Here is a 15,195-nt window from a genome sequence, read left to right as displayed (position 1 = left end):
AGCCTCCTGACCGGCCCTGCAGAATGGAGACAGACACCCTCAAATGCATACAATTGGCACGAACCAATTCCTTATGTCAAATCTCTCTCTCTGTCTCTGTCTTTCTCTCCTCGTCTCCGCCGGTGTCTGCTGGTCTGTTCTCGGGAGAACCCTGGCGAGTACATACTTTCTGCGTAAGAGACGCGGGGTCCCAGGAATATAAGGGCCAGACTAGTTACTTAGTGAACTGATTTATTTGGAGAGAGAGAGAGAAATATTTAGTTAGCTAATTAGTGAACGGATTTATTTGGAGAGAGAGAGAGAGGGAGAGAGAGAGAGAGAGGGTGAGCAGGGGAGGATCACAGACACACAGAGAGAATCCCAAGCAGACTCTGTGCTGTTACCACGAGGCTCGAACCCACTCACCGCGAGATCATAACCTGAGCCGAAATCAAGTGCCCAACCGACTGAGCCCCCCGCCAGGCGCCCCGATGTTCACGTTCTTTTGCAAGACGTCTTTGCGCACAAAAGCACGTTCCCTTCATTCCCGAGACCCTTTCGGTGCCACAGAATTAAACGGTTTCCGGACGCGGTCGCCGTGACCCCGCTTTTCCCTGCAGGACTTCTGCACACCCGGGTGTGCGCACAGCTATCCTGTGACCCCTTCCCCAGCCGCTGGCGCTCGCCGGCACGAGGTCGACCCCCCCACGTTCAGGTTCCAGACAAAGAAGAGGGGCCCCTCGGGTCTCTACCCGCGAGGTGCACGGGACCTGCCTCTCGCGGTGCCTGCGAACGTGACGCCCTCGCCAAGCTCCCGGGCGTTGGAGGGATTGGTTACTTTTTAACCCGGAGCCGCTCGCAGGTGCACCGGGAAGCTGCTAAGACCCGCCGTGAGTGCTGCCCCCCGCCGGCGGCCTCACCCAAGCTCCCGGGACGGCTGCGTGGCCGCGACCCGGGTACAGCGCAGGCTGCGCCACGCTCGCTCTGCTACCCGCCGGACGCGAGCTGCTGTGTGGGGATTCATCCTTCGTCTCTTTGCACCGGCTTTTCAGGGAAGGACACAAGGCACGTGGGGTCGACCCGAGCACCGTCGGGGAGGAAACGGGGCGGGAAGGGGGCCCGGCTCGGGGGCCCCTCCAGCCAGGCTGCCGCGTCCCGGGACGGACGCGCGTCCCGCACGGACCTGTGCACGCGTGCGCACCGGTCACGAGGGTTTGAATTGGGCTCCCCCCACACCACCAGAGACACCCTGAGGTCTTAGCCCCTGGTACCTGCCAGGGGGTCGTCTTTGGAAGTGGGGTCTCTGCAGATGGGCAGGTAGGATGCGGTCACTAGGGCTGCGGTCCTTACGAGGAGAGGAGATCAGGACACAGACACGTAGGGAGGGACGACCACCTGGGGACCCGGGGGGAAGACGGCGTCTGTGCACCCAGAGGAGAGGCCTCGGGACAAACCAGCCTCGGCGGGGCCTGGACCTCAGCCTCCCAGCTTCACCCCTCCTGGACCTCAGACCCCCAGCCCCCACCCTGCCTGGACCTCATACCCCCAGCCTCAGCCCTGCCTGGATCTCAGCCTCCCAGCCTCACCCCTGCCTGGACCTCAGACCCCCAGCCTCCACCCTGCCTGGACCTCAGACCTCCAGCTTCCACCCTGCCTGGATCTCAGACCCCCCAGCCTCAGCCCTGCCTGGATCTCAGACTCCCAGCCTCCACCCTGCCTGGACCTCAGACCCCCCCCAGCCTCACCCCTGCCTGGACCTCAAACCCCCAGCCTCAGCCCTGCCTGGATCTCAGCCTCCCAGCCTCACCCCTGCCTGGACCTCAGACCCCCAGCCTCAGCCCTGCCTGGATCTCAGCCTCCCAGCCTCACCCCTGCCTGGACCACAGACCCCCGGCCTCGGCCCTGCCTGGACCACAGACCCCCAGCCTCCACCCTGCCTGGACCTCAGACCCCCAGCCTCACCCCTTCTGGACCTCAGACCCCCAGCCTCAGCCCTGCCTGGACCTCATACCCCCAGCCTCCACCCGGCCTGGACCTCAAACCCCCAGCCTCAGCCCTGCCTGGATCTCAGCCTCCCAGCCTCACCCCTGCCTGGACCTCAGACCTCCAGCTTCCACCTTGCCTAGACCTCAGACCCCCAGATTCACCTCTACTGGACCTCAGACCCCCAGCCTCCACCCTGCCTGGACCTCAGACCCCCGGCCTCAGCCCTGCCTGGAACTCAGACCCCCAACCTCACCCCTCCTGGACCTCAGACCCCCAAGCTCAGCCCCTCCTGCAGACCCCCAGCCTCAGCCCTGCCTGGACCTCAGACCCCCCAGCCTCACCCTTCCTGGACCTCAGACCCCTAGCCTCACCCCTCCTGGACCTCAGACCCCCAGCCTCACCCCTTCTGGACCTCAGACCCCCCAGACTCACCCCTGCCTGGACCTCAAACCCCCAGCCTCAGCCCTGCCTGGATCTCAGCCTCCCAGCGTCACCCCTGCCTGGACCTCAGACCCCCAGCCTCCACCCTGCCTGGACCTCAGACCTCCAGCTTCCACCCTGCCTAGACCTCAGACGCCTAGATTCACCTCTACTGGACCTCAGACCCCCAGCCTCCACTCTGACTGGACCTCAGACCCCCAGCCTCACCTCTATTGGACCTCAGACCCCCAGCCTCCACCCTGCCTGGACCTCAGACCCCCCAGACTCACCCCTGCCTGGACCTCAAACCCCCAGCCTCAGCCCTGCCTGGATCTCAGCCTCCCAGCCTCACCCCTGCCTGGACCTCAGACCCCCAGCCTCAGCCCTGCCTGGATCTCAGCCTCCCAGCCTCGACCCTACCTGCATGTCAGACTCCCAGCCTCAGCCCTGCCTGAATCTCATCCTTCCAGCCTCGGCCCTGCCTGGATCTCAGACTCCTGGCCTCAGCCCTGCCTGGATCTCAGTCCCAGGCTTGGCCCCACCTAGATCTCAGACTCCCAGCCTCCAGGACTGGGAGACAACAGATGTGTGTTGTTGAAGCCCCCAGGTCAGTGGGACATCTTTGGGGAGACCTTCTGTTGCCCTAGACGTAGATAGACAGGCATCATCTTGTACAGAATGAAGGTGAGCTTGGGAACGTGGCAGGTGTGTCTGGTGAGGTCTCAGACAGGAACTGGGAACAGGTTCTCGGACACTGTGGAGGCAAGGTGGTCCTTGCAATCGAGTGAGGGAGGCCTTGGCTGAGTTGTGTGCTAGTGTTGGGCAGAAGGTAGACCTCACCCGTGGGGGACTTGGACGTTTCGTGGAGTAGATTTCTGAGCAAAGTCTGCTCGGTGTGGGCTGGCTGCTCGCTGCTTACAGGAGAATGCGACACCTGAGGCACACTCCCGTAGGCGGTAGTGAAGCTCCGTGGGGCCAGAACTTGAAGCTTGGGGAGAGCTCTGACCTTGTCCACGTTGCCCAAGATGAGACCGTGTGCTCTGGACACAATAGCAAGGATGTGGCTGGACCGCTGTCTGCTAAAGAGATATGTGTGCGATGTGTGAATGCAGTCGGCCAGTCCGCAGACTATTGTGCAGGATATACTTACGCTGAAATTGGTTGTGTATCTGCAATTCAATACATATATGTATTTATTCATTTAAAAAATTTTTTTTAATGTTTATTTATTTTTGAGACAGAGAGAGACAGAGCATGAATGGGGCAGGGTCAGAGAGAGAGAGGGAGACACAGAATCTGAAACAGGCTTCAGGCTCTGAGCGGTCAGCACAGAGCCTGACGCGGGGCTCGAACTCACGGACCGCGAGATCATGACCTGAGCTGAAGTCAGACGCTCAACCGACTGAGCCACCCAGGCACCCCTACATATATGTATTTAAACATCCATCCGTCTGTCCATCCATCCGTTATCTATGTACCTATGTGTCTACCTAACTACCTATCAATTCTATCTATCTATCTATCTATCTATCTATCTATCTATCTATCTATCATCTATTTATCCATGCACCAAATCAGTCTATCTATCTATCTATCTATCTATCTATCTATCTATCTATCTATCATCTATCTATATATCCATCAAATCTATCTATCTATCTATCTATCTATCTATCTATCTATCTATCTTTCTATCTATCATCTATCTATATATCCATCAAGTCTATCTAATCTATCTATCTATCTATCTATCTATCTATCTATCTATCATCTATTTATCATCTATCTATATATCCATCAAATCTATCTATCTATCTATCTATCTATCTATCTATCATCTATATATCCATCAAGTCTATCTATCTAATCTATCTATCTATCTATCTATCTATCGTCTATCTATATATCCATCAAATCTATCTATCTATCTATCTATCTATCTATCTATCTATCTATCTATCATCTATTTATCCATGCACCAAATCAGTCTATCTATCTATCTATCTATCTATCTATCTATCTATCTATCATCTATCTATATATCCATCAAATCTATCTATCTATCTATCTATCTATCTATCTATCTATCTATCCATCCATCCATCAAATCTATCTGTCTATCTATGTATCTATGTATCTATGTATCTATCTATCTATCATCTATCTGTCCATCCATTCATCCATCCATCCAATCTATCATCTATGTATCTACGTATCCATCCATCCATCCATCATATGTGTATATCTACCTAATGTGTCTATCTATCTATCCATCCATCCATCCATCCATCCATCCATCCATCATCTGTCTCTCTCTACATATGTATTTCTTATCATCTTAACGAATTGGCTCATGGAGTGATAGAGGCAGCTAAATCCAAAATCTGCAGGGTGGACCAGTAGGCTGGAAACCCAGGGCAGGTTTACAGTTTGAATCTGAAGAGTATCTCCTGGGGGAATGGCGTCTTGCTCAGAGAATGTCAGTCTGTTACATTAATGCCGTTAACTGCTTAGAAAAGGCCCACCCACATTAGGGAGGAAAATTTGCTTTTCTCACACTCTACTGATTTCTGTGTTAATGTTATCCAAAACAAACAAACAAACAAACAAATTCACAGAAACACCCAGAATGCTGTTTGACCCCATATCTGGGCACCACAGCCCAGTAAATAGACACATAAAATCAGCTATCCTGAAAGCCGTGATGCTCATGCCTGTGATATCGTTGTTTGGGGCTCAGCCAGAGGGATCGGGGGCTCTAAGGTCAGGGCGTGGGGATTTCACAGCCTGACTCCTGGACCATCTCGGGTGTGGTGGTGTTAGCCTCTTGTTCTGGAAGTCAGCTCTCTGGGCACGGCGGGGGTTGGCCCACGGCCTGCATCTGTGCTGGAAACCAGGGCGTTAGGCTCGTCCTTGGCACGGGGGGCACTCGGGGAACTGAGTCCCTTGACCTCAAATCCAGTGCCTTTCTGTGGGCACCTCCTCCCCCCACTTTCCATGGGGCGTGCCTCCTCATTTCCTCCTTTGGGTTGGGCCTCGCTGGCTTGTTCAGACTTTTGTGTGTGTGGGAAAGTGCAGGTCGAACCTCCTTGCTCTGAGTGTAGCAATATCTGCCCCTCGCTTTCCCCTTCACATTCCTGTTTTCCTGAAATGAACCTTTTTTTTTTTTTCCCTTGGCTTTGTGTGGCAGCCTCCGTGAGAAGGCACCTGTTTTCCTTCCCATTCTGGTGACGGTCGGGGGCGGTGGGGGGGCCTCATTTCAACACAATGAGGACCTTTGTTCTTCTAGAAGAAAAAGGCTCCTTGAGCTTGGCTTGTGGTAAAAGATCGTCAGCGGGCAAACCCTTCCTGGCATCGGCACAAAAACGCGTGAACAGAACATGTGACACCTGCATTTTGATGCACGGGCGTGTAAGCGTGTATCAGTCAGTGTCTGTAAATCTGAGCAGCTGCTGGCAGGTGGCCAGTCGAGACGGCTGCTGAGGGCGGCTTGGGGGAGGGTGTGCGTGCCCAGGGGTGCAGCCTGTGGAGTCAGTGGGGTCCGTCTCTCCCGCCCGTTGGGCTAAGCGGCCCTCAAATCTGGTTTTCCAAATGCTCCCTCAGAAGTCCCTCCTGCGGGACCTGCTTTCCACTGTCCCTTCTGCCTCAAGGATGCTCGCTGGTCCTTGTCTGCGACACGCAGCTCACACCCCCACCCCCTGCCCGTGGAAGTGAGCTCAGTCTCCCCGGGACCCCCTCTCAGTCGTGGGTCGCAGGGACGCATCAGGGGCCGCCTCTCGGTGTTGCACTGTCGCCCTCATTCCGTGCAGCCTTCCTGGGGCCCACACACGCACCCCCGGTGCCACGAGACAAAAATCTTGTCTGTTCCTCTGTTTGAAGACTGTTCCCATCACTCCTTCTGTGTCTTCAAAAGATGCCCCCGATGGAAGATGCGAGGAAGCCTTTGACGTGTGGTGCTGATTTAACGCCCGTCCATTGAAAAGGTGGCGGGAGAGCCATCTCTGGCATGTCTGCCCTTTTCTCTTTGGCTGCCAGGAAGCTCAAGGCGGAAATTGCTCTTGGAGCTCCGTGGGAGGGGGGGGGGGGTCTTACGATCGGCATAGATGCAGATGATTTTTAATCTTCCCAGGTGGTTCAGATCTATCTCTGGAACTGAGTTTGAGGATTTGATTTACTCCCCCCACCCCCTCCACACCCGTTATTAACATGCATCGTATAAGCAACTTCCATAAATTATATTTGCACACCTTGAACATGGAGCCTGAAGTTTTTATCGTTTCAGATCGTTTGTGTTCATTTGGCTTAATCCTGGGAAGCTTTACGGCTCAGGATCTGTGTCTTTAACTTTGAAGTTGGGAAAATAGAAGGTGTTATTTTTCCAAAGAGCACATACTACGCACTAAGGGCAGAGGTAGTAACAGAAGGAGACTTTTAAACATGTCTTGCAGCGTAAGGGCACCGGGGTGGCTCAGTGGGTTCAGCGTCCGACTTCCGCTCAGGTCACAATCTCCTGGCTCGTGAGTTCGAGCCCCACGTCAGGCTCTGCACCGACAGCCTGCTTGGGATTCTCTCTGTCTCCCCCTCTGTGCCCCTCCCTGGCTCACGCTCTCGTGAAATAAGTAAATAAACTTAAAAAAAAAAAAAAGATGTCTTGCAAAATTAAGTTTTGCATCGTAACTTTATATCCGGAAACAACACTCACGACCTTGAGGCACCTGGTACCTCCTATCATGCTTTTGGGGATTCTGGTATCTCGAAAATCACAGTCGGATATTAAATGTAGATTCGTTCGTGTATTTCCGTGGAAGCCTGGAAACTTGTCTCCCAACACAGCAGGGGTGCGTTTTCCCTGTAAACCCGTCTCCTTGAGTCTTTATGAACCAGGGCATTTGTCTCGTTACTGTTTCCCTGTCAGGCTGGTGACCACTGTTCTGATGGGATCGTCAACCCAAAGACCACCCCCGGGGCCATATGTTTGAGACAAAGTCTGGAATGGGAATGGCGTCCATATTGCACAGGGATCCTTCCCACCAGGAGACGGGCGTGGGCAGGACGCGTGTGATTAAGCTACGTTAAGGTTAATGCTGTGCTCGCTCAGGAAATGATTGATTTCAGAACAAAAGGAATTCATGTTCACGTCCATTCCGGAAACACGCAAAGCCACGAGGAAGGAAATTAAGTCAAGGTCGGTATTCTTACGACCTCTCTCCCGTGCGAATCTCAGTCACCGTTTCGTTCTTTCTTTCTTTTTTTTTTTTTAAGTTTATTTATTTTGAGAGCCAGTGGGGGAGGGGCAGAGAGAGAGGGACACAGAGAATCCCAAACAGGCTCGGAATCATTCTTCGTTTCTTAAAATACTTCTCTCTCTTCCTCCGATTCCACTCACATGCCTACTAGACTGTTTCATATTGGCCGTGACCCTTGGGAGCTCTGTTTTTGTTTTTATTTTTTTTTCCACTTAAAAAAAATATTCCCTTTGTATTTTAGCTTAAATAATGTTTCTTCATGGTTATTTCTGAAGGAGAGACAGACAGAGTGAGAGCAGGGGAGGGGCAGAGAGAGGTGGAAACACAGAATCAGGCTCCAGGCTCCAAGCTGTCAGCACAGAGCCTGATGCAGGGGTTGAACTCATGAACCGTGAGATCATGACCTGAGCCGAAGTTGGATGCTTAACCGACTGAGCCACCTGGGGGGCCCCGACTTACCATACACATTTCATGTGTGTATATATTATATACGGATATATATCCTGCTTTCTGGTTTTTTCTCCGTAAGCAGCATGGCGTAGCCATTTCTGGGCAGGAAGTGTGTGTAAATCGGGAGGGTCTGGGGGCCTCGTCTGTTATGATTTAAGCGTTAAGCACTGCCCGTCAATCTCGCTTTGGGATGAAAGGTTAGGACTGCTTACAAAGACCTTGCCGTCTGCCTTTTGCTGGTGACCCTGAGCGCTGCGAGACGTCCTGTCCGGGTAAATACAAGGGTGTGCGTGTCCCCGCGTTGGGACACCAGGCTCCCCTCCTCTCTTGGACCTTGGGTCCTCACCTCTGTCACCTGTAAAAGGAACGTGGGACTGGACCGTCGCTCATGCATTTTCCCTGCAGAACCTCTCTGCGATCCTGCTGTCCTCCCATCCGTAGCCCACGAGAACAGCCCGGTTAAAAAGAGCGTGCATCCTGCTGGGACCTAAACCCACCTGAGGGGAGGGCTCCCGGTTGTTGAGTGGAGCCTGGGTGTCTGCAGACTTGCTGTGTAGCCTGAAGGAGTCGCATGGAGTGAGGTCCTTTAGAGAAGTTGCCCCAGCCAGAGACACTCTTCCTGGTGGAGACTGTGTTTTCAAATGTTTCAACGTCCGTAGGGCGGGGAAGATATCCAGTTGGCCTGCTCAGGCTTTCCTTTGTAGGCTTAGTTCTCCATTTTAGGGACGAGAATGCCTGACCGTGGCGGCACGTGCCCGTGGAAGGAAAGTGGATTCCTGGAAGGATCTCCTAACACGGGGATCAAAGCTGGTCCTTGCCCAGCAGGGGCAATTCTTCACCTGCACTTGGGCCACGCTTGCAGGGCTGCTGACTGTTGGTTCCCTGTGTGATCGCACAGACCGAAGGTGGGCGGGGAGACCCCAAGGTGTGGACGTGGGGCAGGCTGTACATCCCTACGCACGGGGACGCAGGCTGCGGTGACGATCCTTGGCTTCACCTTGGAAGCGTGTGCTGTATCTCCAAGGGAGATTTTTAGAAGTGATTTTGCGGGACCACACGATGAATGCCTTTCGTGTTGCACAATGTATTGGTCAGTGCCCCCACCCACATCGGGACTGTCCCATTTCAAATTCCTACCCACAGTGCCAGACACGTGTGCCATCCAAGTGGATGCACTTTTGCTACTCGGATGGTACCTCAGGGGCTTTTCACAAGTATTTTTCTTATTCGGTACAAACCCAAAGGCCGTTATAAAGACCATGCCGTATGTTTTCATATACACGGTGATCTTTGCCCCTTTTTCGTTATAGACTGTTTTTTTCCTTGATTTTTAACAACTCTTACAAACAAGAAAATACCTCTTTGCATGTGATAGGATTGCAATTTTTTTTTTTCCAGTTTATCATTTTTTTTTTCCAACTTTGCTTTTGGTGTCTTTTTTTTTTTTCCACCAGTGAAATTTGTTTACTTAATTTTTCCCACGTTTGACTTATAATGACGGATGGCTTTTTGTACTCTGAGATTAAAGATAAATGTATTTATGCTTTTTTTGGTAATATCTTCATTGTGTGACTTCTTCTTCTTGGTTGTTTGATGTGGTATGGGAAAACCATATGGGTTTGGGTCTAACTTTTCTTTTTTTGCCCCGATGTCTATTTAGGTGACCCAACACCATTTACTAAAACGTTCATCTCGGTCACCTTTTTCGTACGCTGAAGCTCTCCTCGCGGGCCAGTTCCTGGAGGAGGAGCACGCTTTTCAAACGCAAACCAACCCGTCCACAGCCCTCACCCCACTGCCTCCAAGACCCCACTCTGGGCCACGATCCACATTATCCCCCCAGTCACTGCAGGGCCAGGGACCCACAACTAGGACAGCCCCTACCACCTGGAGAGCGCTGAAATCACCCACACTGGCCCAAGCGAAACCAGCTTAGCCTGATTACCTCACCCATTTCTTTGCATGATAAAGGCTCGAGTCCACGTTTCCTAGTCTGTCCGCGTCCTGACCCACCTGCTGCTTCCCCGTGGGGCCCCGCGGCGTGGCGTGCCCCCTCCTCTTGGGCAGTGTGATCAGGAAACTTCTTTTTCACTGGCAAGCAGTCACCCCCCAATCTGCTGCCCTTCTCCGTCCTTGGGCAACAGTAAAGCCTACACTTCCGACCCAAATACTCCCTGCCTGGTGTTGCCTGGGAACGTTTGCCCTGGACTCCCGTCCGCGGTTGTGAACACGACACCCGCGTCTGCTCAGGACCTTCCTGCCTGTCGCTGTGCTGCTATTCCAGTCGGTTCCTGCCACAGCCTCCCTGGGGTCAAGGGAGACGTTACAGGTGTCTCTCCCCAGGCTGTAATCGCTCATGACTGCTCCCCCCACCCCCCCGCCACGGTTCCGAGCCTGCGGGGAACCCACGAGGAACCAAACCACACGCACCGCACCACGCCTCTCCTGGCCCGTCCACGTTCTCCCGTGGCGGGGTTCTGATGCACGCGCGCTCTGCCTGTCAGCCTCACGTTGATGTTTTTGTCTCTGGTTCTGTTTCCCCTGCAGTTTTTCCCCCACAACCCGACCGTGTGGCCATAGTGACTGGAGGCACGGATGGCATCGGCTATGCCACGGCGAGGCAGCTGGCGAGGCTCGGCATGCACGTGATCATAGGTGACGATTGCATTTTTGGCTAATGTCAGGGAGCCAGAAGCTCACGCGTGTCTGCATGCAGACAGTCATTTGCTCGTGGGTGCGACGGTCCTTTGCGCAAAACACCTACGCGTGTCCTCTTTGCATCCCCAGTCCTACTGCATTAGGACCCACCTTAGTGACCTCATGTTACCTTAATCCCCTCTTTAAAGACCCACCCCCAAACACAACCACATTCTGAGGACCTAGGGCTCAGGGCTTCAGCGTATGAGCCTGGGGAAGACACAACGTAGTCCGTACCAGACTCTCAGCCTGTGTTCACAACGCTGGCTTCCTCTGCTGCCAGATCCTATAGACACTGTATTTTCCCTTCTCCTATTCCAAACTCTCTCTGTTCCTTATCCCGGCTTCTAACTCCTCTTCGAAAATGAAGGGATTTTCCTTGCCTGGAAAAAGAGAGAGTTCCAAGGACCCATTTTGCTTTTGTTTAATTGTTCCAGGGAACTGGGGGTAGAATTTGTAATCAGCTGGCAAAAATGCTATGTGCACATCAGCTTTGGGGAAAAAAAAAAAAAAAAAAAACAAGCACTCAATGCTAATTATGTTCTCTTTTTTTTTTTTTTTTTTTTTTTTTTTGAGAGAGAAAGAGAGTGCCTATGCCAGCAGGGGACGGGCAGAGGGAGAGACAGAGAGAGAGAGAGAATCTTAAGCAGGCACGGACCCTGACATGGGGCTCGAGGTCACAACCGCGAGATCATGACCTGAGCCACAATCAAGAGTCAGATGTTTAACTGCTGACCCAGGTGTCCCACTAACTACGTCCCATACTGACATCATCTGCATTTAATTACTACCTTTTATGGTGTCTGTTTATATATAAATCGTATTACACGTCTCGTTTTAGCTGTTAAGGATTGCTTTCCACTTAAGACTTTCCAAATAACACTACGCATGGTCGTTTACTGAGCCATTAGTGATTTATTTCTTCCTTTCTCCCATTTTTTCCTGTATGTTTTGCCCGCTACCATCTATCGAAGGGTGGTTTTGGATCAGAAGGTCTAGTCGAGGCTGGGTATTTCCACATGAATGTGTTTTGTTCCTTCCTGGCTCTTCTGAGCTCAGGACACAGTCACGTTTCCCCTTTCCCAGTCCTTGGACACTGTTGGCATCCAGTTCTGCTTAAATGCATTAATATGAAAAATATGAATCCATTACGAAAATCCATTAATCCACTAAAATCCATTAATATTATAAACCAAAGGATACTGAGGTACAGATATAAAGATATGTAAGAACACAAACTCATCACGTAATGGCATACATTAAGTGAGCTCCTGGAGGGTTTAGCGACACCTACGATTGGCCCCTGTGAGGATCTTAAGCTTTATTTTGAGCCAGCTTCAACACGTGAACCCTGTTCTGAAAGTGTATCTGGTTTCTGGCGGTGGCCAGGTCATAGACCCTGCCCAGACTTCTGTGTCTTGTCCACATTCTTAGGGGTTGGCCACCATGATATGGGTGATTGTTGATGTTGAAACTCACAGTCCTGAGTTCCATGGAGGATGTCTGGGGTGGGGGGCTCTTGACCCACATGGGGAACCCGAGGTCCAGCCAGCGTGGCCTTCTGTTTTCTTTGACCCACGTGGGTATACTCAGGGATTCCTTCGGTCCCGTAACCAAACAGACTCATACTCCTACATGTGAATCTTTTCTTACGCTTTTGCAAAACATGACTCCGCAGTTTAAAATTTTGTGTGTGTGTGTCACATGGCCTTTCCCACATTTCACTTTTTGAAAACCTATGGTTTCTTACAGTGATTCCTTCCTCACGGACCCACGTAGGCATCTCCCTGTCATGAACAATCGGGTCTGTTGAACAGAACATATTTCTCAGGCTTTGGGACGGGTGGATTACTTCTTGGTCTACCTCACCGTTTTCTTTCCTCGTCAGAGTGTTGTTTTTCCTTCAGGGATGCGTCCAAGTGCCCGTTGTCTGCATAGATGGGGAAATGTTTGAACAGTTTTTGACAAGCCCTTGCACGGGCTGTCTTTACCAATGTCTGCATCTTCCCTCGCAGATGAAGAGGGGTTGTTTGCAGATGTGGGGGTCTTACAGGAGAGAGGGCCTGTCTGAGTGTGCATTTCTAGACGTCTTCTTCAGTTTTAGCACCTCTGTGATGTGTTTATGTCTCCCTGGGACCTGAGCACATCAGGGGACAGGGCATGTGAGCAGACAGACTGGGTCCTCTAGGAGACTCCTGCTGTATCTGGGATTTCTGCCACTATGTGGAATGACTTGATCAAAGTGACATCAGCTCTTGAACACAAGGAGAAATAGGTGCCCTCTGAGGGCCTGCTGAATTTAGGCTAGTGGCAGAAAGAAGCTGGTGGAGCAGGACAAGGAGGGAACGTCTGGTCTGAGAAAAGACAGAGGCTGTCATCCAGCCCTCGTTATCTCTGCCCTTGTGACTTCTCCAGTGCACTTGTCTGTTTCATCTTCTTAATTACTTATGAAACTGGGCAATGTTGCAATGCGAACAAAAATCATTCCATTCCTGTGCTGTTTGTTGCAGTGTGGTGGTTTAGGTCATGATGACATCTAGTTGATTAGGAGATCATGAGGTCTAGTTGGGTTGGGTCATGATGAAGTCTAGTTGGGTTAAGTGATGATGAGGTATAGTTGACTTATATCATGATGAGGTCTGCTTGGGTTATATCATGTTGAGGTTTAGTTGACTTATATCATGATGAAGTCTAGATGGGTTATGTCATGATGAGGTCTACTTGGTTAGGTGATGATGAGGTCTAGTTGACTTATATCATGATGAAGTCTAGATGGGTTACGTCATGATGAGGTCTAGTTGGGTTGGGTGATGATGAGGTCTAGTTGGGTTAGGTGGTGATGAGGTCTAGTTGACTTATATCATGATGAGGTCTGCTTGGGTTATATCATGATGAGGTTTAGTTGTCTTATATCATGATGAAGTCTAGATGGGTTATGTCATGATGAGGTCTAGTTGGGTTAGGTGATGATGAGGTCTAGTTGACTTATATCATGATGAGGCTTAGTTGACTTATATCATGATGAAGTCTAGATGGGTTATGTCATGATGAGGTCTAGTTGGTTAGGTGATGATGAGGTCTAGTTGACTTATATCATGATGAGGCTTAGTTGACTTATATCATGATGAAGTCTAGATGGGTTATGTCATGATGAGGTCTAGTTGGGTTAGGTGATGATGAGGTCTAGTTGACTTATATCATGATGAGGTTTAGTTGACTTATATCATGATGAAGTCTAGATGGGTTATGTCATGATGAGGTCTAGTTGGTTAGGTGATGATGAGGTCTAGTTGACTTATATCATGATGAGGTCTGGTTGGGTTATATCATGATGAGGTCTAGTTGACTTATATCATGATGAAGTCTGTATGGGTTACGTCATGATGAGGTCTAGTTGGGTTGGGTGATGATGAGGTCTCCTTGGGTTATGTCATGATGACCTTCCTTGGGTTGGGTCCTGATGAGGTGGAGTTGGGTTACTGTATGGGGAGGTCACATTGGTGTAGGTCATGCTGAACTCTAGTTGAGTGAGCAGTATGTCATACAGACACAATGCAGTGACAGCATGTGAGCAAGCATGTGGCACCCATGCATGCAAGGACTGGAACCCTGATTGTTACCACCTCCTCATTTAGGTGATGTTTGCTGAGCACCAGGAACATCCCTGCTGGCAGCAAAGTTCTCATTTTCTTGAGCAAAGCAGAGTAAGCTCCACCTGTGCTCTTTTCCACAGAGCTTCTGATGTCTCCGTTTACACCTTCACCATGGGTCACAGTGTGACCCTCTCCATCAGTCCGATCGAGTGTGGAATCTTCCCTGCTTCCCGAGTCTTTCAGGGCGTAATTGCCTGCATTCCGAGGGTGGCAATTTGTCATTTTGTGTGACAGTTGGATACAAGGCCACTTAATGAAATACCGTCATCGGACACTTTAACACAAATGTCGTATTAAGTAAAAAAGAAGACGTGTATATTCAGAAATTTCAAATTTGCTAATCCTGCGTCTGCTCATGTTTAGAGAATAATCAATTACTTACTAAAAAACTGAAAACAGAACTTGGGTTTAAGTCAAGCACGTTAATATTGCTGTACATCCATTAATTAGTTTCTCCCCTGCTCACAATATCTTAGTTATTATTGTTTCAGAACACTATTTTGGCGGAAGATGTTTGTTCCTAAGTCTTCATGACCAGCCATCTAAGGTGGAGACCAAGGGCCAGTAAATATTCTTTCTGTGATGGGCCAGATAACAAATATTTCCGTAGGTATGTTTCTCCCCGATCAGTTCCGCCTTCATAGCAACAAAGTGGTCACTGCCAGTATTTAAAGCTACAGGCATAGCTGGTTTTTTTTTTCCCTTTTTACAACAAGGGGACCTTCAGATTTGGCCCTAGGCTCATAGTCTGCTGACCTTGGTTT

The 15,195-nt window shown here is 50.8% G+C and overlaps 1 protein-coding gene across 1 annotated transcript in view; it reads left to right on the top strand.

Moving 5' to 3' along the window:
* The window catches only part of DHRSX (dehydrogenase/reductase X-linked), a 136,645-nt gene that overhangs the window by 15,217 nt on the left and 106,233 nt on the right, over nucleotides 1–15,195 (top strand). The window contains exon 2 of the mRNA XM_042975310.1: nucleotides 10,629–10,736. Within this exon, the coding sequence (XP_042831244.1) occupies nucleotides 10,629–10,736 (108 nt within the window). The remainder of the gene's footprint in view (nucleotides 1–10,628; nucleotides 10,737–15,195) is intronic.

The sequence above is a fragment of the Panthera tigris genome, chromosome X, assembly GCF_018350195.1.
Source record: "Panthera tigris isolate Pti1 chromosome X, P.tigris_Pti1_mat1.1, whole genome shotgun sequence".
Lineage (NCBI taxonomy): Eukaryota > Metazoa > Chordata > Mammalia > Carnivora > Felidae > Panthera > Panthera tigris.
Note: the sequence above shows the minus strand (reverse complement) of the source record. Positions and strands in the feature narration are given on the sequence as shown.